This window comes from Chiroxiphia lanceolata, chromosome 9, assembly GCF_009829145.1.
Source record: "Chiroxiphia lanceolata isolate bChiLan1 chromosome 9, bChiLan1.pri, whole genome shotgun sequence".
In the NCBI taxonomy this organism is placed as follows: Eukaryota; Metazoa; Chordata; class Aves; order Passeriformes; family Pipridae; genus Chiroxiphia; species Chiroxiphia lanceolata.
This window is the reverse complement of record NC_045645.1, coordinates 26,397,142-26,423,226: the sequence shown is the minus strand read 5'-3', so window position 1 is coordinate 26,423,226 and position 26,085 is coordinate 26,397,142. Positions and strand designations below refer to the sequence as shown.

The 26,085-nt window shown below is 54.3% G+C and overlaps 1 protein-coding gene across 1 annotated transcript; it reads right to left on the bottom strand.

The window, feature by feature from the left end:
* Nucleotides 1-3: 3 nt before the first annotated feature.
* UCK2 (uridine-cytidine kinase 2) lies at nt 4-21,497 on the bottom strand. The gene is made up of 7 exons (XM_032695782.1): nt 21,231-21,497; nt 10,980-11,139; nt 9,864-9,960; nt 8,864-9,006; nt 4,502-4,599; nt 2,620-2,668; nt 4-2,114 (listed from the first exon to the last, which is right to left on the bottom strand). The coding sequence occupies exons 1-7, from the start codon at nt 21,483-21,485 to the stop codon at nt 1,975-1,977; spliced, it is 942 nt and encodes a 313-aa protein (XP_032551673.1). The 5' UTR covers nt 21,486-21,497; the 3' UTR covers nt 4-1,974.
* Between the last annotated feature and the right edge of the window lie 4,588 nt (nt 21,498-26,085).

The following is a 26,085-nucleotide window of genomic DNA, read 5'->3' as shown; positions in this document are numbered from 1 at the left end:
GTCTTTATTCACCGGGGAGAGGAGGCCAGTATTTTATCTTAAGAGCTGTCTCAGCTGCTTAAGCCCTGAGAAGCCTCACCAGTTCTGCAGGGCTGTGGTCGCTCTTACCTATGGCAATACGTAGAATTAGCCAGTGCCAGCCCTTGCTTATGGCAAAACTGGCATGCCTTGGGGAGTGCTGGAAGACAGGGAGGGGGATAAAGGGCTGCCATGTGGCCCCATCACAGACTAAGAGGGAATGAGCTTGCCCTGGCAGCAGTCACTGGGGGGAGGTGTTTCCTTTCTTGTTCTCTGTAAAGACCAAAGCTTGTCTCAGCTCATATCGGGCTGGAGAGCAATAGAGCGTGGTCTAAGGTCTTAAACTTTTAACCATACAGAGCAAAACCCATGCTCTGGAAAGACTGAAAATTATCAGAGAGAGCAAGTCTAAGGGTTCCTGCTCCAGGCTTTGTGGGATGGATGCCTATGAAATTTTGTTTCCAATAAGGGAAATCAGTCTCAGCAGCATGGGGCAAAGGATCTTTCCTGGCTGCTGTCCCGCTACATCCCCTTCACTATCTCCCACCAAGCCCCTGCCCCACCCCAACTGCCCCACCTTGCTCCCCAGGCATTCCCAGATCTGCAGTACAACCCCACCAGGACCCCCAGACACAGCTGTTGTAGCACTACTAGATTAGAGGAGACTAATTCTCACCCTGGGCAAGGGAGGGCATGCCTGGGCAGCCCTTGGGACAACATACTACAGGGACAGTGTTGTCTACCAGGACACAATGAAAGGGACACAGGCCAGGCAAGAGCATGCTCTGAAAAAGGGAAGCAGGGGACTTCTGGGCACCCAGTTTCACACTACCCTGCTGGGACCTGTGGATATCCCACACAGGGATGCCAAGCAGCCCAGGGACCGTTACACACTGCTTACCCCCTCAGCTGCCTTTTATCATCTATTGCCCCTTCCTTTTAGAAGAGGCTGGTTCCCCCTTAACTGTATGTCACAGACCCCAAATCCCCCATACAAGAGCAGAACTGTTCCAAGTGAGGAATGACAGGCACAGCTCTGACCTGCAAGCCAACCTCCAGGCTCAGGGTTGAGCCCAGGGCTCAAGTAGCAGTGCCACCACAGACATGGCCCCCAAACTCCAGAGGGACTGAAGGTATCCACATGCTGTCCCCACACAAGCCAGGCAGTGAGACTGCTAAAGATGCAAGATGCCATGTCTATGTAACCACACTCCCAGCACCACCTACCAGGCCCTTGCTGGAGGGTGTGACAGCAGCCCCACACCTGTGGTGGGAAGGGGTTTCAGACACAGAATGGGATGCTGTTGAAGGACTGAGATTTGGAGGTGCAGAGACAGTCAGGGAGAGGTATTTCCACATCATTCTCCTAGCTCCCAGTGGCATTGTCCAGCGCCTGCCAGCCAACACCAGGCTGCTCGGACCTGAAGAGCAATGGCAGGAGGAGGCAACCCCAGCCCAGTTGTAACACTCATGCCACACTCAAGTTGCCACCTCCACCACAGCCCAGCCCTTCCCTGGGATGGAGACCTGCGATACTAAAGCAGTTGTTGAATGCTCTTCCTTCCTTACCGCCTTTGAGGTGAAGATCCTGACACCAGCATCTCCCAGGACCTTCTTCCCGGCCCCTCCCAGCAACACCGAGCCTGGCAAATACCTTATGGCAAGTAATTTTACGTTATTCTGCATTTACACAAAAATAGAGCAATTCTATATTTATAGAGATTTATAGCCGGTTCCGTGCTGGAGGAGTTATTGAGCAAGGCCAGGAGCTGTGGGCGGTCCGGGCTCCCGAGCAACCGGCTGCTTCTCATTCGGCATTTCGAACATACAAAATTAAAGGCATTCGTCTCCGTCTGGTTTCTTAAATAGATAAGGGGGGATCGAACGGACAGTATGTACAGAGGGGCAGTGGCAGGGCCTGGTGCCCGGCCCGCAGCCTCACGCCTCCGCCCGGGGTCAGTGAGGCCGGCTGCTGGACTCTGAGGGCTGCCGCTGGCGCGGAGGAGTGTAGCCGTTCAGGTAGCCGTTGCTCTGGCGTTTGCTGAGTCCTCCATTAAGAATGTCCTGGATGTGCTGCACTATCAGGTTTATGGCCACTGTGAGCAAAAGGGGGAGAGGCTGCATTAGGATCGCTGCAAATCAACCAGCAGGTGCCCCTGCTGTCTCTCTCCTGCTCCTGGTGCCCTCCCATCCAAACCTTGCGCTGAGGAGCTGCCCTGTTGCCCCACTGGGACTTCATCCCTCTGCCCCAACTAAGCCCGGCACTCAAGCCAGTATGGTCAGGCTGATTCCAGGCCTGGCTGACCCAGGCCTTGAAGAAGTGCATTTCCCTTTACGTGAGATAAACCAGGAGTTTGCTTGGAAGCTTGGAAGTACTGAATATAGATGGGCTCTTGGGCTTGAGCAGAGAAACACAAACTCCCAGTTGCTAATGCTCCAGGCAGGAGCAAAGGAACAGGTTCATCTCAGCAGTGTGGTAACAGCACTCTCTTGGGTGGCAGTGGCCTGGGTCACCTCCATGGCAGGTCCTGCTACCTCCTACCTAATTCCACTGCAAGAGCAACAGCCCAAAGCCACCTGCTGGGGTCTAGGTTCACTTACCTTCATTATCTGCTCCTCTTGGAATGATCACATCAGCATACTTCTTGGTCTGGGAGGAGAGAGAGCACTACGTTACAGGGAAATTGGAGAGACACCAGGCTGGGGCATCATCCCTGCTTCCTGGGGCAGGTCCTTGCCCTCCCCTTGCCAAACCCAAACCCACTGATTGCTGATAATCCATTTTGGACGCTCTCTTTGGTGTTCTGCTCTGTGTTTTGAGGGTTATGCTTTGTGCCCTGATTCCATTTTCATGAGCTCATACAGATGCCAGTAAGAGGCACCCTAACAAAACCTGGAATTAAGAAGCCTCATGATCACAAGACTCCAGCACCTGATGCTTTTGGGAACATCCTTCTCACTGAATCCATCCAGACTTGCCTGAGCACAGCCACATGATCTGCTCAGAACGGGGGGAGAATTCCCTACCACATTGCTTGCAAAGAAGGTGTGATTCAGGACACCAGTTCTGACCTAGTTTCACCTGCAGGTGCCAGTCTCAGTTTCCTCCCCCATTTGTGTCAGTTTTACAGCTGACAGCCAAGCTCCACCAAGCCAGCTGGGTGATGGGTGTCACCTGACACCTCCAAGTGCTTCCAGACATATCAAAAATCACCGGGATATGTTGGACCATTTCAGGGCTGGACTGCTTGGCCCAGAGCTGGTTTAGGAGTCGAATAACAGCAACGGTGGGTGCTGAGTGTGCTCAGTATCTGCATGCAATTGCTCTGCCACTGAGCACCAGGTTGGAAGTGGGAGCAGACCACTGCAAAGCTGTGGGTAGGGACAAAGCAGTTTTCTGCCCTCCCTGTTTCACATTTCATCCTCCTACAGACTCTTCATCAGAAGACACTGATGAAGCAGCATCTGCTGCTTTACCTTGCTGTGGATTGCAAGGAGAGGAGTCTTGCAAGCTGGACCTGCCTTTTGGGAAAAGCCTTTCTGGGATTACACTGGAACTGGTCCCCAGAGCCACAACGGAGAAAAGGGAGCTGCATAGGAGCCACGAAAAGACCTTGTAGCACAGAAAGAATTAGCCCCTCTTATGGGAATGGGTTGAGCTGGCTAGGCTGGCAAAGAGATGCTCCTGAGGCTGGAGACACACGTTTAATTCCTGCCTGTGATGCTAGCCAGCAGTTCCCAGGTTGCAACACTCTACTGGTTCAGTTCCTCCAGACTAAGACAAAAATTCCTCATGTTAACTACCACATCTGCCTAAAAAGCCTTGAGAACTGAGGCACAGGGTCCTCTCCATGAGAGCCAGGAAAGGTGTACAATGGCTAATCCTGCAAACATACTATTTCCCCTGCAAGTTCTGCAAGACTGGTCTCCCACATGCACAGTGCCTGTCTGCTAGGGAGTCTTGCCTCCAGTAACAGCTCCCAAAAGAGCTTCCTTTCTCCAGGCAGACGTTGCAACCCTGGCCCACCCTGGCCACTCACCAGTCAGGAAATGCAACCTGCAAGGCCACATCTCATGGCATGGAGAGAAGCAGCAGCTTCCCTGCTCTCCCAAGCATGAAGCAGCAGCACTGGAGAGTGGAAAGGGCAGGCAGGACAGCCCAAAAGAGCAGGTAGCCACAGCAGACACTGCCTGGGGGTGGTGATCTCCCCTTCCCTGGCTAAATGTAGCCAAGGATCTTCCCTCCCAGGCTGGCACCTGCTGAGATGCCCAGTGGTTTGTCAGGCCCTGTGCAGGGAGGGGTTTCTCTTGTCATGTCACCTCCCCCAGCACTGGCAGCCCCATTTTGGCCAGAGCTTGCAGGGAAGGAGCAACACACAGAAGGCTGATCTGAGCTCTGGGCACAAAATGCCCCTGTCTGAGGAGCTAGGCAGGGTAGAGGTATTTTTGGCAGATTCCTGTGGGTGTCACTCCCCTGACTTACCGGCAAACAGAACTCCTCAAAGGCAGGCTTGACGAAGGTGATGTACTGAGATAAGATCTGCTCGAGGTCCCTGCCTCGCTCACTGATGTCTCGTAGCACTGTGGGGAAGATAGAAGGCACAGTCAGGAGCTGAGACACAAATCTCTCCACCTTCTTTCCCTTCAGTACAGCCTTTGGCCAGCCACTTGGGTATTTTGCCCAAGGTCTCTGTTCCTGGAAGCTGTTGCCCATGTGTCTGAGCACATCCCAGCCCAGCTACATGCTTTTAACCTGCTTCCAAGCTTTCCTGGGAGCCAAGGGCTGGCTGACCTGACCAAGGGCTTTTCTTGGCCTCCTGCCCTTCTCAGCCCTGCAAGCACATTCCAGTTGTAACCAGTGCCACCCTGGTCCTGACTATTCCCAGCCTCAACCCTCACCTCCCTCCTGTGGCTCTGTCTTGCTGGACAGGGCATTCTCTCAGTCATCCCAGTGCAGACGTGTCCAAAGAATAGAAATGCAGTGAGGTTACCCATACACACACTAAGGCCCAGTTTAACTCAGGTCTACAGAGGTGAGGAGAGCAAAACTCAACTCCCTGCCCAGCTCTGCCAGGCTCCTCGTGCTATCCTAGGCCGAGTGGGACAGGAAGGCAAAGCAGTCTAAGGGTGTGCTTGGAGGAGGCAAGCTCAGGAGGAAGCCAGAAGGCAGGAGAGCAAGCTGGCCTCCTGCTTGTTCTGCCACTTGGGCCTTACACCCTGTTTGCATGAGCTATCTATTTGGGCCACTGCCATCTCCGCTCTGAAGCCACTTCAGTGTGGACAACTGGCCCAGTTCAGCAGGAATTCAATCCACAGGGAAGAGCCAAAACAGCCCTGTGGCTGAGCAGATGGCTCTTGGCTCTCCCCAAGGGGCTGTCTGGCTTTTCCCCAGCATGCTAGTGCCTGGCACTGGGCTGGGAGTGAGCCTTCCCTCATGTCCCAAGCAGAGCCAAGGCACGGCACTGCCAGGCTGTGTGACCTGCTGGGCAGCCGCTGCCCCTGTGCTCACAGGGCCAGGACAGTGCTGGTCTGGCACCATCCCCACGGCTCTTTGCCCTTGGCCAGCAGCTTCACAGCATGCCCTTTCACAGCCCTGCACAGGGGAAGTGATGGGGGGGAAAAAGGATGTGTGCCAGCTCCCTGCCTGCTCCCAAAAGCAGGAGCAAGCCCCTGCTCAAACAATACAGAAAAAGAGGTACGGAAAATAAAACAGGCTTTTGTTTCCCAGGTCCCGCACCCTATTTGTTGTCTGTGCCAGGGCAGGGAAGGGTGTACTTACAGCACGTGCAGGAGGCCCAAGAGCTGCCCCAGGGTGCAGGGGCTGGTCCTAACAGGGTAAAGCTCTCCTGCCTGTTCCCAGGGCAGACCACAGCAGGAACTGCCCCACACACAAACAGAAGTCAAGCACCCACTGTCTGGTACCTGGCCCCAAAGCAACAGGTCCCAACAACCCAGGCTAAGATCATGCACCAAATCTGGAGGGATCACTCACAGGGCAGGCAAATATCCCAAGGACAGATCGGCACCCATTTGAAGCCAGCAGGCATCACTCAAATCAGGCCCAAAACACGCATGTGACACCAGACCTTTGTTGTACGGAAACTGGCCAAGGACAGGGCAGCGAGGGATCTCAGCCAGAATCAGGTCCCTGATCCCCAGGGATCAGGCTGTTTGAGGTACCTCACAGACCTTGCCCCTTGCACTCCGCCAGCAGCATTTTTCTTGGGAGAGGGGCCGGGATGGGGACAGTGCAAGTTGCACATACTGAACCCCAGCACTATTGATCAACTGAGCTGTCAGCAGGGTTTCCAAGAACCTCACTTCCTGCTGCTGCCCAGCTGAAAAGCGTATTGATGCAACCTTTTAGGACTTCTGGGACAGAAAGATGACTCAGGGCCACATCACAATGCAAGATCCCAACTTTTGCTACAAGCTGCCTCCAGCTACGTTCCAGGGACATGATTATACCTTTGGCACCTCACACACAGGCTATCCTTTCCCAGAAATGCCAGGGAGACATACAGTAAACAGATTTAATGCTGCAGTGGTCCTACCAGCTGCTGACAGCAGACAAACAGCCAGATTCCTACCAGGGAAACACAAAGTTGCCCTAACTAGGAGACACCAGCACCTCAATCAGCCGAGCTGCTCCTCTGCCAGCGACTGATGGTAAATGGAAGAAGTACAAGCCTCACAAGAAGCAGTGTGAGCACAGCAGTGACCTGACCTGAGCTGGCTTTGGTGCCCACTAACTCCACACAACACACCTCTCCTGTCCTGAGTGACCACCATAACAGATGGAGCCCAAAGCCATAGACTAAATTAACACAGTGGACACTTAGGGCACATTAACAGGGATGATCCATAACACGGGGAATGATTTCTGTATGTTACATCAAAGTATGGGAAGAAGGGTGGTGGGTAAAGAGAATGTATTGGATAGTGTGGGACCTGAGCATGATGGAAGTGGTTTGGAATAAGAGGTGAAGAAGGTGCTGGTTTTGGCTGGGATAGAGTTAATTCTCTTCAGTGGCTGGTATGGGGCTGTGTTTCATATTTGTGCTAAAAACAGTGTTAGTAACACAGAGATGTTTTCGTTGTTGCTGAGCAGTGCTTACACAGATCCAAGGCCTTTTCTGCTCCTCACCCCACCCCACCAGCAAGGGGAGGGGAAACAGCTGGGACAGCTGACGACAACTGACCCAAGGGACGTTCCATACGTCCATATAGGATGACATAAAGCTGAAGGAAGAAGGAGGAAGGGGAGACATTCAAAGCGATGGCGTTTGTCTTCCCACATAACGGTTACACGCGATGGAGCCCCGCTTTCCCTGGGACAGCTGAACACCTGCCTGCCCACAAAAAGTGGTGATAAATTCCTCATCTTGCTTTGCTTGTGGCTTTTGCTTTACCTCCTGAACTGCCTTTATGCCAACCCACAAGTTTTCTCACTTTTACCCTTCTGATTCTCTCCCCCATCCCACCAGGGGAGGTTGGGTGAGCAGCTGCATGGAGCTGAGCTGCTGGCTGGGGTTACACCAGGACAATGTGCTGCCCCGTAGCCGGGTGTGGATCCAGGCTTCTGTTTAAAGGGATTAAGGCTCACATTTTGGGATCTTGCAAGTGCGTATCTGTGACCTGCTAATACATCTCCCTGCAATGACTGTGCTGTCACCTCCCTGGATGAGTCATGCAGGAACAGTGGGCAGGGTCAAGAGGGATGCGTAAAAAGGAGATTTTAATCAGTGCTGATGACATCCCAGCAGCTGAGGAGGCTGTGTATCTGCCTGACAGCAGGAGGGCAGGCAAGACCAGCTCTATTGCGGAGATGAACAGTCCCATGCACTCAACACTCCCAGACTGACGCACTGAGACACGCTCCTCTCGTCACAGCACAGAGCTCTGGAAGGAACCACTCCTCTTCTGCATCTCCAGACACCCCGTGGAGTCTCTTGGAGCCAGGCAGGGGAAAGGACAGTTCAGACAGAAGTGAATTTTGACCCCAGGAGTCCTCAGATGCTTTTTCAGTCAGCCAGGAGGTGCTATATCAGTGAAACACTCCTAAAGACTGCTTCAAAATGAACAGCATCTCAAGTCATGCAGACCCTGCAGAGCTGGAGTCCCTCCCACATCAGCTAGCAATCCACAGCCAAGCCAGCTGGACAAGGGGAGTCCTATAGAGGGATGTTCTGGTTCTAGGGCTCTTTGCCCCCAAACCATAGCCCCAGTGCAAGAACCCCGAAGAGGCTCCACGCTGCATTGCACAGACCAAGATGTACAACCAGACACTCCATTTGCACCATCCACAACGGGCATTCTCACACCCAAAACCATCCTCGGAGCACTTACCTGTTAAACTGTCTTTATCTCAATCCACAAGTTTTCTCACTTTTACCCTTCCAATTCTCTTCCCCCGGGAGACTCATACCCCAGGTCCTGAGGGGATCTATCAGGCACTGCCTTCTGACTGAACTGTCCAGATGCTTTGCCTTGCCTGCTGCACCCTTCCGTGCTGGTAACTGCTGACTGGCAGCAGCTGCCACTCAGCTGCTGGCACAGAGCTGGTGCCATGGGGCCATTTGAGGACACGGCACGCTCAGCAGTCACAGTGCTGCATGCATCAGAGCAGGAATCCCAGGCAAGGCAGCAAAAGTCCCAAGAGACGTGGAGCAAGGTGCTCCCCACTGCCACGAGCTGCCCTCCGTGACACTCCGCCGTGCCCTCCACCAGCAGCAGCACAGCTTTGTGCCAGCTCTGGTCACTGTCACCTGCCTCCATGACCAGCTGCCCGGATCAGTTAAGGGATATTTCTGTCCCCGGTGCACAAGGCACGTTAGGGCCTCACCTCTGCGGGACAGCCGGGTGTCCGCGTCCGTGTCCACGAAGAGCTTCATGCGGAAGAGGTCCCGCACCTCCTGGCTGTAGAAGGCCAGGATGCCTTCAAAGAGCACCACGTCGGCAGGGTACACGGTCACCGTCTCTTCTTTCCTAGCAGGGGGAAGGAGAGTCAAAATATGCTGGTGGGGAGGGAAACCAAAGAGAGGTGGGAGGGGGGGGAAACAGCGGTGCTCCTAGGCACTGCTCCAACCCTGGGACATCACTGCTGCACCAGGGGGTCGACCAAGGAGAGGGCAGACCTACCCCACCGCCGTGAAGGGAATCCAAGGCATACGTACGCTCCTGGAAGGATAAATGGCAGAGCGGGAAGCACACTAGGCCTTCTCCCCCCACCTCAGCCAGCTGCTGCTTGCAAGTGTTATGTGCCAAGCCATAAAAAGCCCAGGAAAGCCTATGCATGGGGCTTGACCCACAGGAACCTGCACGGCCAGCTCTGCCTCCCTTGGGAACCAGGCAGCACTCCCCTGACAGCACAGTGCTTTTGTGGGAAACGGAGCAGGGTCACACCATCCATGACCAACAAAGGCATGCAGAAAGAAGCTGAACACATGCAAGGGAAGTGTTGCAGCAGCAAGAACTGTCATCCTCCTCCTTTCCTGGCACTGCTGAGCTGTTTGAGCCTGGAATACTTGTTAAAGCTGCAAACAGTTTATGGGGCGAGGAAGTGTAGATGGGGGAAAAAAAACGGGGGGGGGGCCTTAATCCCCCTCCACTGACGCCTGTATGCTGCTGGATGTCACTACATGGCTATTCCAGACCCTCAGACTGTTCCTGTATCTGCCCTGGATCCTCTAGCCAAGGGGCTGGAGTAGTTAGGATGGAAACCTTTGGCTGGCAGGTTAGGTGCCTAAGAGCAGGCATGAGAGGGGCAGGCAGTTTGGGCTGGGTGCTGCACCACAGGGCGTTAGCGGAGGCACAGCAAGGCAAGGCAGGAGCAGCTGTTAGACCTGGAGTGGGAGACAAAGTCATAGACAGGAATCTGGACCGTCTTCCCTTCTGTGATCTCTTTGAGTGTTTTCACGATCAGCTCGTTGTCAAAGGCATCTGAGGAGAGAGGAAACGTTACCCAAGGCAGCTCTGCAACCTCTCCCACCCACCAGATGCTGAGCTCAGCCCAGCCAGAGTCACTGGCACCCTGCACTGGAGACAGACAGACGTACAGACTTGGGAGGAAAGCCCTGCACCTCCCCACAGGCGTAGCAAGGCCCAGCTCTCCCGGAGCCATGGGCCTTCATGGCTCTGCAGCAGCCTGGGATGTGGCCCACAGGGATCAATACCACCCTTGTACAGCAGCACTGACAGCCTGGGTGCAGGAAGGCATCTCCTCTGGGGCTCCAGCCCTTGGAGAGACTGGAGTAGTGTTCCAGCCTGGAGCCACTGGACAGACAGGGCTCTGTTTGCTCAGTGCTCGCTGCCTCTGGCCATTGTGCTCGTGGGGACGAAGGGACAGCGGCTCTGGAATTTCCCCACCAGGCCCGGAGATGGTTCAAAGAGCCCCTGTTGTAGTAACAGGGCACAACCCCCTCGGTGGAGGGGTTTGCAGAGCAGCTGCACAGATGGTTCCCTCCTTGAAGGAGGGACATGGAGCTGCTGGCTCCAGGGGGCTGTGCCAGGCCTGATCTCCCTGTGTCCGACCCAGCTGCACCAAAAACCAATTTGTTCCTTTGCAACCTGGTCTAGTGAAGGGTGTCCCTGCCCATGGCAGTTGAGGTGGAAGATGACCTTTAATGTCTCTTCCAACCCAAACTATTTCATGACTCTATGAAAAAGGTGTTCAAACTGGGGGATGTTTTTGCAGGAAAAGGAGCACCTTAAGAAGAATTTGAGGGTTCATAACCTGTCTTTTCTCATCCCAGACACTCCACCCCAGAAGCAGTTTCTTTCCCAAGATGCAGAAGCTGTACTGCAGGGGACACAGGTGGCCAACTAGGCCACCCAGTCCTGCCCCATGTAGAGACAGAGCCCCAGTGTCCATGCAGGCTCTTGGCTGATGAAATGGGGGGTCCCACTCCAGCCCTCGCCCCACACCACATGGCAGAGCCCCAGTGCTGTTCTCCATTCACCTGGGTGGTCAAAATTGAACTGGCCTTTGAGTGCTTTGGATTTCTGCTCTGAGGTGAGGACCCGGTAGAAGCTGTCCTGGCTCACAATCACCACCTGCTTCTGGCGGTAGTCCACCTCATTCTGGCCCAGCAGCTGGACGATCTTGGAACATACTGAAGACTGGGAAAGGAATGGCAAAGGAAGCAAGTCAGTGGCAGGTGGTATCTAAGTGGCACAGGGCTAACACCTAGGTAACATTCACTCCTGGATGCACAGGGCACTGCTTGCTGGACCTCCAGCCGAGAGTTTGTGGTCATCTTGAACGCCCAGCCCAAAGCCACTGAGGGAAAAGTCCTCCAGAGGCATCACTGTGGTGCCCCTTAGTGTGACAGCAGCACTGAGCTTGCTGCCTGCCTCCCCCTCCTCCGCCCCTATGGCCTGCCCACAGCTCCTGTTCTGGGTATAAGTGGCAGCAGGAAAACAGTTGGCTCCTCCCTGAGTTCAGCCACATGCTCAGGGGCCCCAGCTGCTCCAGCCTGCCAGGCAGCTCCCCAGGGAGCGGGGCTGTGGGACACCAGGGCTGAGCCTCCTCCCTGGGAGGAGCCTGGTGCCTTGGCTCCCCCAGCCCTGATCCAGCCTAGAAATCCCACCACAGTATGGGCACAGAGAGTCCTCAGAGGGAGAGCCAGCAAAACCCAGGATGAAAAGGCAAGAGGAAGAGAGCCCTGGGACTTTATCAGGGATCTCTGCTGCCAGGGCTGGGAGGAGCAGCCCCGAGCATATCCTGGTGCCTCTTGGCACAGCAAGCCTAAGGGCACTGTGGAGTCAGCGGCTGGAGAGCCACGTGGCTCTGGCTGCCAGTGCAAGATCCCCACGAGCGCTGCTGGCACAAGGACTGGCACCTCTCACACCACATGGAGCAGTGGGTGCGGGTGGCCAGCATGGACTGCTGGCACTGCAGGAGGCAGGGTCACACTGGGCCCTGCCATTGCAACACAACTCAGAGCTTGGGGGACAAATCCCACAGCCTGCTTCAGTCCCTTCTCCTCAGTCACAGGAGTCCTTGGCCGCTGTGTAACGCAGCGGTGTTAACTGCATCACCACCTGGCAGCCAGCACTGCCCTGGCCAGCAGGAGCCAAGGTCAGGCTGGCTGGGGAACGCTCTGCTGCCTGCAGGAACCCTGTGTGTCCTGCCTGCTCCTGCCCACGGCATCCACTGTTCAGGGCAAAGTGGGTGCTCCTGGTGCCAAACTGAGCTCCTTCACTTCATGGGAATCACGTTGGCTGCAGATGCCCTGCTGAGCCACTCCTGGCCCCAGTCACCACAAATACTCTGCTGAGCCCTCTGCCTTACAAGAGCAGTTTGCTTGCCCCAACCTGCCTAGCCCAGCCTGCCAGTGGCTTTTTCCATGCTCCCACCTCCTGGCTGGTTCAACCATCTGCTCCGTACCTGGCTGGCAACCTCCAGCTGCAGAGCTGAAGACGGTGCTGGTGAGAAGGAACAGGGAGGGGAATGCATGCCTGGCAGAGGAGGTCACCCCAGCAGGCAGAGGGCAAGGCTGTTTGCCTGGGAAGCTGGAAGATTTGACGGCATTCCCGCCTCCAGAGACCGTCTCTTCCCCTCCAGGCCAGGCTGACCTGACTTGGCTGTGACCGCTGGGCTGTGAGTCAGCCCCAGCCTGGCTGGAGAGCCTCCACACAGCTCTGCTGCTGAGTGAACTGGCTCAGGCTGCCCGACAGCAGCCCGGAAAGCCTGGGGTACAACTCTGCGTTTCAGGTCAGGGATGGGGTCTCCCTGAGCATCCCACCTTCTCCTCCTGCTTCTCACAGCTGGCTAGCTGTGCCACCCGAGCCACGTTGGCAGCCCTGCCCTGCAGCAGGCTGCTACCACCCAGAACAAAGCCCTGCATGTCAGTGCCAGTCACTTGCCCTTTGGCACATGCAGGCACAAAGCCGGAGCCCAATCTCTGTTTCCTCTGTTTGCTCACTCCCCACATCCTTCTGCAGCCAGGGTCAGCCCTGGTGCTTATCCAGCTGTATCCCGTAGGTTTCGCAAAACCAGGGCGTGCACAGTGCCTCTCCTCCACTTTTCCTGCCCGCTCTCTCCCCTGGACACCGCTGCCTTCCCATGCAGCGAGGAGACGTAGCACAGCAGGGTTCAGCCTTGGCCACAGCTGCCGAGGACACCCAACTTCCCAGGCCCTTTGCCATTAGGAGTAAAGCACCTTTCAGCACAGCCATGCAGGTTCCCAGCCTACAGATCCGCAGGCTCCACACGGATCTGCACCAGGAATTGCCTTCCCCAGCCCAGTGGAGGGAACAGGGCTCCTTTACTTTGGATCAGTGAAAGTAACACACCAACTGCGCTAGCTCCCTCCCCTTGGACCTCAGCACGTGGATGGGCAATAAAATCATTTGAGAGCACCAAACAGTTCCTGTCAGTCTTTTTTCTGCCTTATGGACACAAAAATCTCTAGTCTACTGATCATGGAAGATGGAGAAGAGTCTCCATCAGCTCTGAAAATCACCCTTCTCTTCCATGCCCCACAACTCAAGACACCCAATGGTGCGAAAAATCCAAGGAGAAAATATCCCTGGCAGCTGGAGAGATGTCCTCCCTTGGGGTTCCAGGATGAAGATCAGAGGCTCTGGGGTGGACGGTGCCTCTTGCAAAAGCATCCAGGCAGATGTTCCAGACTCTTCCCTTTTCCATGGTGGGCTTTGGAGAGCTGGTAGAAGTGGTGGAGAAAGAGGACCACGAGAACACCCTGCTCTCAGGACCAAGCTCAGGTTCAGCATACTACACTGCCTGGGTGAGCAAGGATGTCACCTCTGGGGTCTGGGAAGAGGCACACATGTCACCTTGATCCTGCAGGTGTGGGCCACGGCACTGCTCACACATTAAACCTGCATTAAGTGCAGCAGACAGAGGACATGGGGGACAGGGCATGTTCCTCCAACCCCAGGGCTGCGTTCAGCTTGCCTTAGTGGGGCAGCAAAACTCAGCAAGGTCCAAGTGAAGGTTTTTCCTTTTCTCACTGTCATTTGTGATGGAAACAATGGTTCATGAGGGGCATTCCCTGATGCCAGTTGAATACCTCCTACAGCTGGACAGGCAGTTTTTCCCCTTGGTTGATAAACACCCTCTGTGAAGGAGGAAGAAACACCAGAAACACGGAGCTTGGAAATTCCCCTACACAACGGGAACAGAAACTCCTGGCCTCGGGAAGTGTCCCCCCAAATGACTGGCACGTCCCCTGCTTAAACCCTCTTCTCCCAAACCAGCACAGCATACATACATGACTGTGAAATATTCACTAATAATTAGAAATGGCCACAGCCGGGCTCTGGGAAGGCTGGCAGATGCCCAGAAAAACCAAGACTGGAGCATGACTCCAAAGTACAGTGCCAGGATGCAACCAGCCAGGATGTAGGGTAACCCAGGGGACACGTGGTGCTGACACATGCACTCAGCACCCACTTGAAGGGACGGCCTGGGCTCAGATTCCTTCCTTTGCAGATTCCTTGTGGTTTCTCCCAGGGGAGAAGGCAACTATTGTTTCTTCTCTGAGAAGCCCAGGACTGCAGGAGATGACTTGAGGAAGATGACATGATGCTACAAATGAATCCCAACAGAGAAAAACTCCAAGATTTGAGCCCCACCCCTAGCTCTGCCTTACATGACACATCTCATCTGCAGTAGACGAGAGCCATGCCAAGGCTCCTTGCTTCCACTCAGCCCCTTCTCCATATCCACATCATCCATGCACACCTCAGCACGACCCAAGGCGAACACTGACAGTGATTCAGCCGCAGTGCATTCCCGGCAACAGGATGCTTTCTCAAGCAAAAGCCTTCCCCTCCTCCAGAACTTGGTTAAAACCAAATATAGCCAGGACCCAGCAGCCTCCATGGTTGCCAAGCAGACCTTTCCCATGTTAGCCACATGAAACCAATGCAGGACTTTCCAAGCACACAGGCAAGGAGCGAGCCCCAGCCGCTGCCATCGGTCACGACTTCTCACACGCTGCACCGAGGGGAACTCGGCTCCTGCTTTGAGCAAACTGGCTGCAACCCCCAGAGCTGCACTCCTCCAGGCTTTGTGCTCGAGCTGCTCCCTGGGAAAGCTGTGCCAACCAACCCACACCACACGCAGACGGTGGGGAGGGAGGTATCCGCACAGCACAAGCGGCAAGCTCGGAGAGGTTATTCCTGAACAGAGGCAGCTGCAGCTCCCCTTGCAGGACTCCTCCTCTGAACCAAGCACACAAATAGCCAGTGTTCAAAGAAGAAGCACAGCTTTATTCTGCTGGAAAGGAAGAGGCAGAGGGCACCTGAGGGAGAAATCCAGCATATTTTCCCAGAAGGAGAGAGGTGGTGCACAGGGGAAGAAATCAACAGACTGGTGTTCAGAGGCCTACCCCTGACATTTATTTGGAATATATTAATTACCTATTTAATTCGTGGCCTACAGCCAGCTGCTCAGATATTCTTCAGGAGTTGACTAATTCCCCAACATTATTATGCAGATTATCCCACAATCCCTCTTGGGTAGCTCTGATCAGGCAGTGAATTATGACTTCAGATGGGTATTAGGGAGAAAGCTGATGGACAGCGCCACAGTCAACCACCATGAACCATCATGTGAAGGTGCCAGGCAGGACACAGCTGATGCCTTCTGCTCCAGGTTTGGTGCAGCAGCCACGGTAATACAGGTACTTCTGCTTCTGGGGGGTAAGACCTGTCCTGGGCTAGCAGGAACTCCTAACCTTTGTGCAGGTGGACATGCTAAAACCTGCTCACTAACAGCAGACCGTCCACCCCTGGAGAACCTGGCACTACAGAGGGGCGTCCAAGCTCCCTCTACAGCTGCAGGAAGGACCTCACATCCTCTCAGGGACTCTAGATAAGATACCCAGCAAAAGTGACTTACCCAGATCAAGTCATGCCAGCCCTAAAGAAATGCTGAAGCTGCCAGACCTCTCAGCAGCAGGTGAAGAAGGGCTGTGCCAGAAGCAAGACCTACCAGAAGAGGTGTGTGCTGGGCTCCAGTGTGCAAGGAGGAGAGGCCCAGCCTCCTGCCACCACTGCAGGCTGCTTGCCCTGAGCCAAGCTGCTGCTCACGAGGACAGTCCTCCTCAATGGAGCAATGCCCTTGGCCCAAGACAAATGCTACAGCCAGGAGCAAGGACAGACTGCAGCAGTCACACCTCACCAGGGAGAGGAGCCCAGAGGTTATCTCCAGGGACAGCACTGCCATAACGCCCTTCCTGCAGGATTGGGATGCGAGCAGGCTTGGCAGGGGCTGCTGATGGCTCTGCATCTGCAGTAGCCTGGTTGGGGTGCCCTCATCACATGCCTGTGGATAAAACAGCCACCAGTTTTGGGATCTAACAGGATTTTCCCTAAGATCAAACATCAGGGACCACTGTCATTACTTGTTTCATTTCTCCAGTGTCCCCTGCAGCACAGTTCTCTTTCCAGGCATCACAGGGGGCTATTACTCAGTCACATCCCTGAAATCAGGAGCCGTGGCAGTGCTTCCCTTCCCTCCAGCAGCACATGAGTTACAGATTTTGGTCTCTTCTTGAAGGTTACGGTAATTATAGAGTACTAGGAAGTGCCTGGTGGACTGGGGTGACACACAGAGCAGATACCAAATTGGGAAGGGTCCCAGAGCATCTATCAAATGTCTGCCCTAGTTCATGACCCACGCAATCCTTTCCAGTCGTAAAGGAGCACATCCGTATGGCAACACTGGGACTGGAAACTTGCTATTCTCGTACCAAAAGCCTGAGCCTCCACCCAGAGCTTTCCCAGGCAGGTTCACCACTCCTGCCTTTCCCTTTGTGAGCCACAGGCCAACCAGTCCAGGAGTGGGATAGCCAGGTTTCTGTTCGCTCACCCTGGGACACTGTGCATGTGATCAGCAATCCCAGGCTGGAGCACAAACAGGCACAAACACAGAGGCTCTAAACACAGATTACACACAGGGAGGAAAACAAGCCCTCTAGCACAATCCCTCCCAATCCTCCGGTTTTAGGCACAGGATATTTTTCCTGAGCCCCTGCTGCAAACTCCATAGCCCGGAGCTGGCTGAGCCCACGGGACTATGGTAACCAGGCTCCATAACGAACTCACACATATTCCATCAGTAACAGGAAAGGGCTGACCCATCAAAACGTCCTGTGTATCAGTCTGATCGGGGCTGGCACAGAACAACGTTCTACTAGAAAGTTTGATGAGTCTCTAGCACACATTGACACCAGTGTTTAACAAGTCAGACCTTGTGATACAGGGCTCCTGCCAGCCACAGAACAAACGTCACCAGGAAATGGTGCTGAACCGGCACAGGGCTGCTGAAATTCCTGCTAGTCCCCCTGGGTCACTCCCAGGTCTCCCTCAGGCTTCTCTGTCAGCCATCCAGGTGGTGATATGGTGGCAGTGACCCCTGGGCTGCTGTGGGGACCTCAGCTCTTGCTGGGGAAGGGGACTGAGCTCTGTCACCAAAGAAGCCCCGTGCAGAGATGGAACTGCCTCATGCAACTCAGACCACTGCTTCCCTGGGGAACAACACACTGGCTGTCCTACCCTGGCTGGGCAACACCAGCCTCCTTCAGCTGGCTCACTCTTCTAGGCAGGCAGCTCAGACTCAGCCAGACTTTCAGGTGTTTAAAGCAAAGTGCCTGGTGGAGTAACAGTGAAGAACACACCTGGCTGCAATCTTGGTGCTCTGCAGCCTGGAAACTCTGAGGCTGCATGTTCAAACAGACATTGGTAACTTCATGTACTAACTCAAGACCCAAATGATGCAACCACGGGGCTGCAGTGGCACCCACATTCAGCCCTCACTAGTTTGAGTGATGAACAGCCAACAAAAGCGTCAGCCCTTCACAAATCCATTTTCTTACAAGTTCCTGTTGGAAGGCAGCAATCAGCACCTTGCTTCACATGGGGACAACAATTAATGCTTCAGCCTGAGCTGAAAAGAACTCCCCCACCCCTGCAGCCACCAATACCAAATGCTCCCACTGCTGCTGGAGTGAGCTGCTCCAGCACAGAGGCAGAGTGGAAGGTCCCAGCAACTAAACTGAAGTGAGGATATAGGAAGGGCTTTAGGGGGTATCCCAACACTTCCCAGCTCATCTCAGTAGTCAGTTCCTGAACCTTCCTCCGGCTCGCAGCCTGGCTGCCTGCCTTGCATGCTGCAGTCCTTGGTAGTCAGGAATCTCTTGCAGGAGGGAGGGAAGAAGCTTTTAGCACAAAGACCACAGGTATAAGAGGGAAACTAGAACTTTAGCAGGGCACTTGAAAATGCACAGGATTAAAGAAAATGCTTAAAACAGGCTTAGGAATCCCTCTGAGAAAATGAGGCGGTTGCAGTCATCTCCAACTTCGACACAGGAGGGGAGAGTCTTAATGCCATGCCCTCTCCTTACCCAGGAAACTGCAGCAAGCTCTGCCAGGCTACACAGTGCTTGGATTTTGGGGGACAGTGGAAGAAATGCTTCCTCCCAGCAAGCTTTTGTGAAGAGCCTGCCCCAGCTGAGCTGACTCAAAACAGCCACCATGCAGCTGGCACTGCCCTCGCAGAAGCTGCAGCATCCCAGCCTGCCCAGGGTGCTCTTTGGCTCCCCAGTTTTGCTCCTAACATAGTCCAGATTTCTTTTCAGAGCCAAAACCAGGAGAGCACTCAGGGTTCTACCTATCCTATTTGAGTGGTCAAAGTGCTCAAGCCTCTTTTGCTTGCTAGGGAACAGCACTCAGCCTTTGAGCTTGAGTTCTCACAGATGTGCCTTTAAGGAATACCAGCCAAACACCCCCCAGCTCTCTGGAAAGGCCAGCTGCTTCCAACACCAGCTTCCCCAGGGCACCACAGGACACAAGCTGTGGCAAGCTACAAACAGGATTCTCCTTCCAGAGTCTGACCATGCTGGTGCATTGAAAGGGGTAGGGGGGGACTGTGGAGCCTTTTTGCCCATCTCAGACTAAAAAGCAGCAGTGGGAGGCCCTTGGAAGGCAAATTCCCTCCGTTATCTTTGGGCTGGTGTGCTGCCAAAGGGGTGTGTTGTGACAACAACCCTCAGCTGGTGTCAAGGCAAGTCAGATGGATTTGTCACTTTCCCAGTGGGAAAGGTGCCTGCTTCACCTTCCCGCTAGCGCTTTGTTTTCACCCAGAGCCGGCACACCGGCACAGTAGCCCTGGGCTGGATTGTAGCTGCAGGCAAGCCCTCAGCTAAGCACATCAGCCCCACCACTGCTCTCCGGGAGTGTGCTGCGGCACGTGGCATCACCTGGCACAGGACACTGTCACCAGGCAGGTGGGGGACAGCCCCTCTGCAGCCTTGCCTTGCATCTGCACCATATGTGAACTTGAGGGCCTGTGGGCAACAAGCCCCAGGTCCTTTTTCTCCTGTTGCTTCTCCACATGCAAGCTTTTTTTTTTTCCACAGCATATTTTTTGCAGTCTTTCCCCACCAACTTGTATGATCTGCTGGATTCCCTTCAATGGGTAGCACTGCACAGAGGTTTTTAGCAGGTAGCAATCACTGGAGAGGGGGGAAATCAAAGCTGAGAGACAGGAAAGCCAGTTAGAACATCTCCCTTGCTAGGAAGAGCCATTTCCCTATTATTTTTTACTAAGGCAGCGTGCTGCTATTAAGCATTTCCCTTTGAAGTTGAGAACCACTGTAGCGTATTGTACTGTAATCACTGCTTTTACCTTGTGGGCCTGAGACACCGTGTTCAGAGACATAACAGTTCAGCAGCGCCAGACACGATGTTATTGGGACAACTACAGAGAGGCAGACCCACGCATCAGAGAACAGACAACCCAGCGTGTTTGAGTCACCAGGAGCGGGCTGCAGGAACAATCCAGCTTTGGTTCCCTGGAGGAGATTGCATCTCTCTCTCCATCCCTCCCCTGTTACAGCGGATTTTTCCCCCTTGCAGCAGCAACAGCAGTCCAAGAATCAAGAGGGTACTCAGAGGCACAAAACACTGGGCTGAAACAGGGCAGTTGGATTATGCCATCCCTCAAGGGGAAAAAAAGGGGTCCCCACCTCTAAACACAGAAACAAACCAGAGATGTAAGGCTCATCCTCCTCCCATGCTGGCCCACATTCAGTTTCCTTAGCAAGCAATATTTCAAAGGTATAGCTACTTCCAATCTATTGACGCTCTCCAAAATGCCTCTTAAAAACGCAGGTGGGACGTGCTGCCCTGCACAGAAAGGCTGATGAGCCGTGGAGCTGTTTACTGTTCTTAAATAAGGGGGGGAAAAAAAGTAATTTTCTTTTCATATTAGGAGAGAAAGCGACCTAGCTCAGGTTAAACAAATAAAGTAAATCCCACAGTGTGAAATAACTCAAATAAAAACGCTAAAGAGCCGTGAGGCAGCCCTGCGCTGCAGTTTGGGTGTAGCAGCCTCCCGGGAAGACCCGCATTGCCCCGGGGGGCGGCTGCCCCGGCCCCGCAGCCTTCGCCCCGCTCGGCTCCCACCTGCCGCTGCCAAGGGCAGCCCCTCCGGCACAGCAGCCAGGAGGTCGTTCTGCCGCTGTGAGTCAGCATTTGCTGCAGAATCCCCGCTCTGCTACCCCCAAAGTTGGGCAGAGAAGGGCACCCCGACGAAAGACCGACACCGTTACGAAAAAAAAAAAAAAAAATTAAAAAAAAAAAATCGCCCCTGCGGGGAGGGCAGCCCCGGGTACGGTGCAGGTGAAGGGGAACGGGGGCAAACGCCGACCACAGCCACAGACGGGAGGATTCTGCAGGGGGATGCACCTCCCCCCCCGGCTGAGCCGGGGCCACCCTCGCCCGCACTGCCCCAGCGCCCTTCCCGCCTGGACCCCCCCTTCCCCGGTGAGGCGGAGGGGCGCAGGATCCCGGCCGGGCAGAAGGGGTAAACCCCGTACCCACCCCGCACCCTCCATCCAGTGTCCGCGGGCTCCGGCCGCCGCCCGGGCAGAGAGGCCTCGGCGGCCGCGCTCCTCCGCAGGCTCGCCCTTCGCCGGGCAGCCAGCGAGCCCGCGGCTCCATTCACAGCCGCATCCCCATCCCCACCGCCGGTCCCGCATGCCGGCCGGCGCGGCGGGGCCGCGGCGAGCGCACGTGGCCCCCCCCCCCCGCTCCCCCCCCCTCCCCCCCCGCCGCCCGGGCGGCCGCTCGGACCCGCCGCGCTGCCATGTGGCCGCCGCGCCCGGGCGGGGCGGCTGCACCGCACCGCGGGGCTCCCCCGGCCCCCCAGGGGCTGCCCCGCCGAGCCCCCGCACCTTGCCGCTGGCCGTGCCGCCGCTGACCCCGATGAGGAAGGGCTCGCCGCCGCTGGGCTGCCCCTGCTCCTCCAGCCGCTGCTCGCTGTCCCCCGCCATCCTCCTCCCCTGCTCGCAGCCGCGCCGCCGCGCCTCCTCCGCCTTCGCTCGCCGTGCGGGGCTGGATTTATCTGATGAGTCAAGGGCCTTCCTCCCCGCCTGGTTCACATCCCCGGCGCTGCGGCTCCCTGCCAGGTGCCTGCCGCAGCTGCACATGCTCGGGCCCAGCCCGCCGGCGGGCGGCACTGCGGCCGCACGGGCCCGCACCGCGCCGCGCCCTCCCCGCCCGCGGACAAAGGCGGTGCGGCCGCGCCGTGCGCCGGACCCCGCTCGGCCTCCCCACCGGCTCCCTTTGCCTGTCTGACCGCTCGCCATCATCCCAGCGAGTGCTGGGAACCCCCACTGTGTGTCCCCCACGAAACCCCATTGTGTGTCCCCCAAGAACGTCCATTGTGTGTCCCCCACGAAGCCCATTGTGTGTCCCCCACGAACCCCCACTGTGTGTCCCCCACGCTGGCCGAAAAGGCCACAGGCATCCTGGTTTATATCAGCAATGGTGTGGCCAGCGGGACCAGGGCACTGACCATCCCCCTGTTCTGGGCGCTGCTGAGGCACCTCAAATCCTGGGGTCAGTTTGGGGCCCCTTACGACAAGAAAGACATTGAGGTGCTGGAACGAGTCCAGAGAAGGGCAGCGGAGCTGGAGAAGGGTCTGGAGCACAAGTCTGGTGCTCAGCCTGGAGAAAAGGAGGCTCAGAGGGACCTTATTGCTCTCTACAACTCCCTGAAGGGAGGTTGTGGACAGGTAGGGGGTGGCCTTCTCCCCCAGGTAACAAGCGATAGGACAAGAGGAAATAGCCTCAAATTATTCCAGGGGGGTTTCAGATCAGATATTTGGAAAAATTTCTTCACCCAAAGGTGTAGCTGGGCATTGGAACAGATTGCCCAGGGAAATGGTGGAATCACCATCCCTGGAAGAGTTCAAGAACAGTGCAGATATGTCACTTGGGGACACTATTTAGTGGCAAACACAGTAGTGCTGGGTAAACGGCTGGACTCGAGCTCAGAGGTCTTTCCCAAACTTAATGATTCTGTGATTTTCCCACCCCCTCTGGGCCCTGGTCCTGGGAGCACTTAGAAGTGCTTAATAACAACCCAAAAGCAGGAATAAAAATTATGCTTATGTCTTTGGCAAATGGACCCGTCTGGGAAGAGTCGTGACTGCTCTGGAGGCCACAATTCAGTCAAAATGCTCTCGACAAAATGGAAAAAGACTCTGCAAAATGTGGGGTGCAATTCCATGCAGACAAGTGCAAAGTACTGTACTTAGGTAGGGATAATGATCTGTGAAAATGCAAGATGGGAACCTGCTGGCTAGCCAGGCCTTTTGCAGATAAAGATCCCGAGTACAGTGGATCAAAGAGCCGATTTGTGGTGCTGCAGTGAAAAAGGCAAACGTCCCACTGGGGCATATAAACGTTGGCAGGTACTGTGTTTAGAGAAAGGTGAGGCCTGATGGAGAGACTGCAGCGGGGTCTTGGGAACAGTCCGGGGCCTGGTTTTGCAGGACTGCAGGAACCACCCGTGTTTAGTTTGGGGAAGGTCCCTGCAGGGCTGTAAGGCTGCGGGGACACGATAACCATTTCCAAATACATAAAAGGCTTCCACAAACAGGAAGGGAATACCTTTATCTTCCCCGTGGGGATTAGAACAAAATGTTGCCAGCTCAACACTGTAAGAAGGGCAATTCAGGATAGTCATTCAGGGACATTTTCTAGGTGTGAGAATGGTTAAGTCCTAGAACATGTTGTTTAGGGAGAGTAAGGACTCTAATCCACAGAGGATTTAGAAAAAAAAGCACTAGGTAAGCTCCTGTGTAGAAAATGTTTAATGGAGCTGATCCTGCATCAAGGCAGGAGATGGCCCAAGCAACGCCCCAAGGTTCCTGGCAGCGCTGTTCATAGGATTTGAACTTTCATTTATGTTTTTAACTTTCTACTTCAACAGAGTGAAACAGGTGTGGAAATGTTTGCCAGAGAGGTCCCACACCCCAGCCCTCATCATGAAGGATGTGAAGAGAGGAGCTCCTAGGATGTTGTGGCCCCTCTCTGCCCACCATTCCTAATTCTTCTGCAACAGTGCCCTGCAGACTGTGGCTTGTGCCATGGGAGCATGGCACTGCATGTGGCTGCTGCCAGGGGAGGAAGTGCTATATGTGGACGAGAACTTCCTGCGGGGATGAATTCCAGTGGATTCCCATGGCCCCAAGCCAGTTTCCAAGCCCTGAACATGGGCACAGCTCCTGTGCACACCACCGGGCCCTGGGAGCTATTCACAGCTCTTCTTCTTACCCCTGCACTGACACAGCTGTATCTGAATGACAGAACCCCATCAGTACAGTGAGACCTTCAGGTTCTTTGGTCCTCCTTGTGCCTACACTCACTGCTGCCCTGCTTGGGGACAGACCAAACCCTCATATGCTGCAGCTGTTTCAGGCTGTGCCGTCCGTCCTGAGAGTCTCTGTAGGATGCCCATTGTGGCATTTCACCTCCAGGTCCCCTTATTGCTTGACATGTGGCAGGAGCAGACACACCTGCAGGGGGAAGGATAAGTAAATACCCCTTGATGGGCCTTGAAGGGGTAGGAGCTAAAGATATCCAAGGCTTATTTAGAACACAAGAACTTGCAACGGCTGGAAGTGAATCTAGTCCAAGTCCCAGTTAGTTTTAGACAGCACCTTTCCTCAAAACTGAGAATTTTACACACTTTTCCCAGCTGCTGGTCATTAACACACAGTGCAAAGCAATTGAATCTTTTGTTCAGTTTAAGTCTGGAGACTTCAGTATATGAAATCTATTGGGACATGCGCCTTTCTAATCTGGTTTCAAGGTTACTTCCATAAATATTACCTCTGCTGTTTCTAGAATGTTTATAGACTGCACTGGCCCTTAACTCATGTGTCCAGAACTGTGTATTATGTCAATAGTTTTCTCATATCCCAGGCTGTTACATCGAATCTAACTGCATCCAACTCTCATCTGTCCTTTACGAATTGATCAAAGCACACAGTGCTGTTTTAAAAAGGAAATGCCATTGAGAGTAATATGCTATCTGTTGTCTGAAAAAACCCTGCTGATAAGGATCCTGGTGTGATTCAAAATGACAGGATGAACTTACAAAGAGACCTTGTCACCTCTACCTCCAGTTCAAAGCAGTGACACTAGAGAGGAAAGAGGTTCATGCTACTGACTGTCTCCTCCTGGCCTGGCTCTGCCAAAACACCACATTCTGTATCAATAACTGATATTCTGTGAATCATTTCCCACAGCAGTATAAGAGAAAGTATTTCAAAATGCTGCTTTGATTGATGTTGATACATCTCACAGCCAGGAAAGCCAGGAAGCTCTGAAGAGAGAGAGAGAAAGGGTGGAGGATGGCACACAGCATAGGGAAGTGCATGAGGTGGCACACAGGAGGGCACAAAATAACAGAGAATCACAAAATGGCCTGTGTTGGAAGGGACCTTGAAATTCATCTTGTTCCAGCCCCTGCCATGGGCAGGGAGACTTTCCCCTAGAACAGGTTGCTCCAAGCCCCATCCTGGCCTTGAACACTTCCAGGGATGGGGCAGCCACAGCTTCCTTGGGCAACCTGTGCCAGGGCCTCACTATCCTCACAGTAAAGAATTTCTTCTATATATCACAAGTCCTGCTATATCATCAGCTGTCAATATCTTCCCACTGCTCACCCTAAACTATCTGTCCTTAATTTCATCCCTGTCTCCCTGATGGCTCTGAATCCCATTGGACTTGCGTTGCTGACATTCAATTCTCAGTTCTCCCCTGACGTTGCAGAAAGCTCCCCGTGCCCAGAGACAGCACTGGGACTTTCCTCGGGTGCTTATCTGCAGCTTTCAGTGACTGACTCACTGGCAAGCACCTGCACACGTGTGGCTTTCCTATTTCCTCATGGGCATGTTACCAGGCTCTGGAGGGGTTGTTTGCTGTCTAACCTCATGCTCTCACTCGTTGTTGCACTGTCCTCCTCTGAACTACAGTTTCTCACTCTCCTTCTGAACGGAGTGTTTAATTTAAGGGTGATAGGCTTTTTACCTTCCCTGGTTTTCACTCAGCTCTGCCCATGTAATCCCACAGCGCATCACTGTCACTGATAGCAAACTCCTCCGTTATGTAAGGACAGGCAAAACCTGCCCTTCCCTGCCTGCCCTGTTTCCTTTTCTGTATTTCTGCTTTCTAGGTCTCCTCACCCCATTAGAACCCGTGGATTTGGTCTAGTTCTGCTGCTCCAGGTGTAACCGCTGGAGCCTCAATAAAAGTCAATTAAGTCTCTCTGCCAAATCCTTGCCATTATTGCATCGTCCTCGTTAACGTTCTTCTTAGTCTCATCCCATCCGTGAATATTTTACACACACAGAGCAATGGGAGATTTAATTCTCTGTTTCCAGCCCTGTGAATCAGGGAATGCTGTACTGCACTGCTGGCTGTACAGGGGACAGCAACAGCCCCTGGTATAGGGCAGATTAGAATATTCCTAAATATTTGATGACAAAAAATGCCTCCTGGTGGGCTGCCTTAACAGGATATTCATAGAATCATAGAATGGTTTGGGTTGGAAGAGTCATTAAAGATCATCTCGTTCCATGGGCAGGGCCACATTCCACTAGACCAGGTTGCTCCAAGCCCCATCCAACCTGGCCATGAACACTTCCATTCATGCCACTGGCAAATTCACCCAGGGCAGAGTTTTAGAAACCAGGAAGGCTATTCCAAGCCAAACTCTTTGCGAGGGGTACGCTG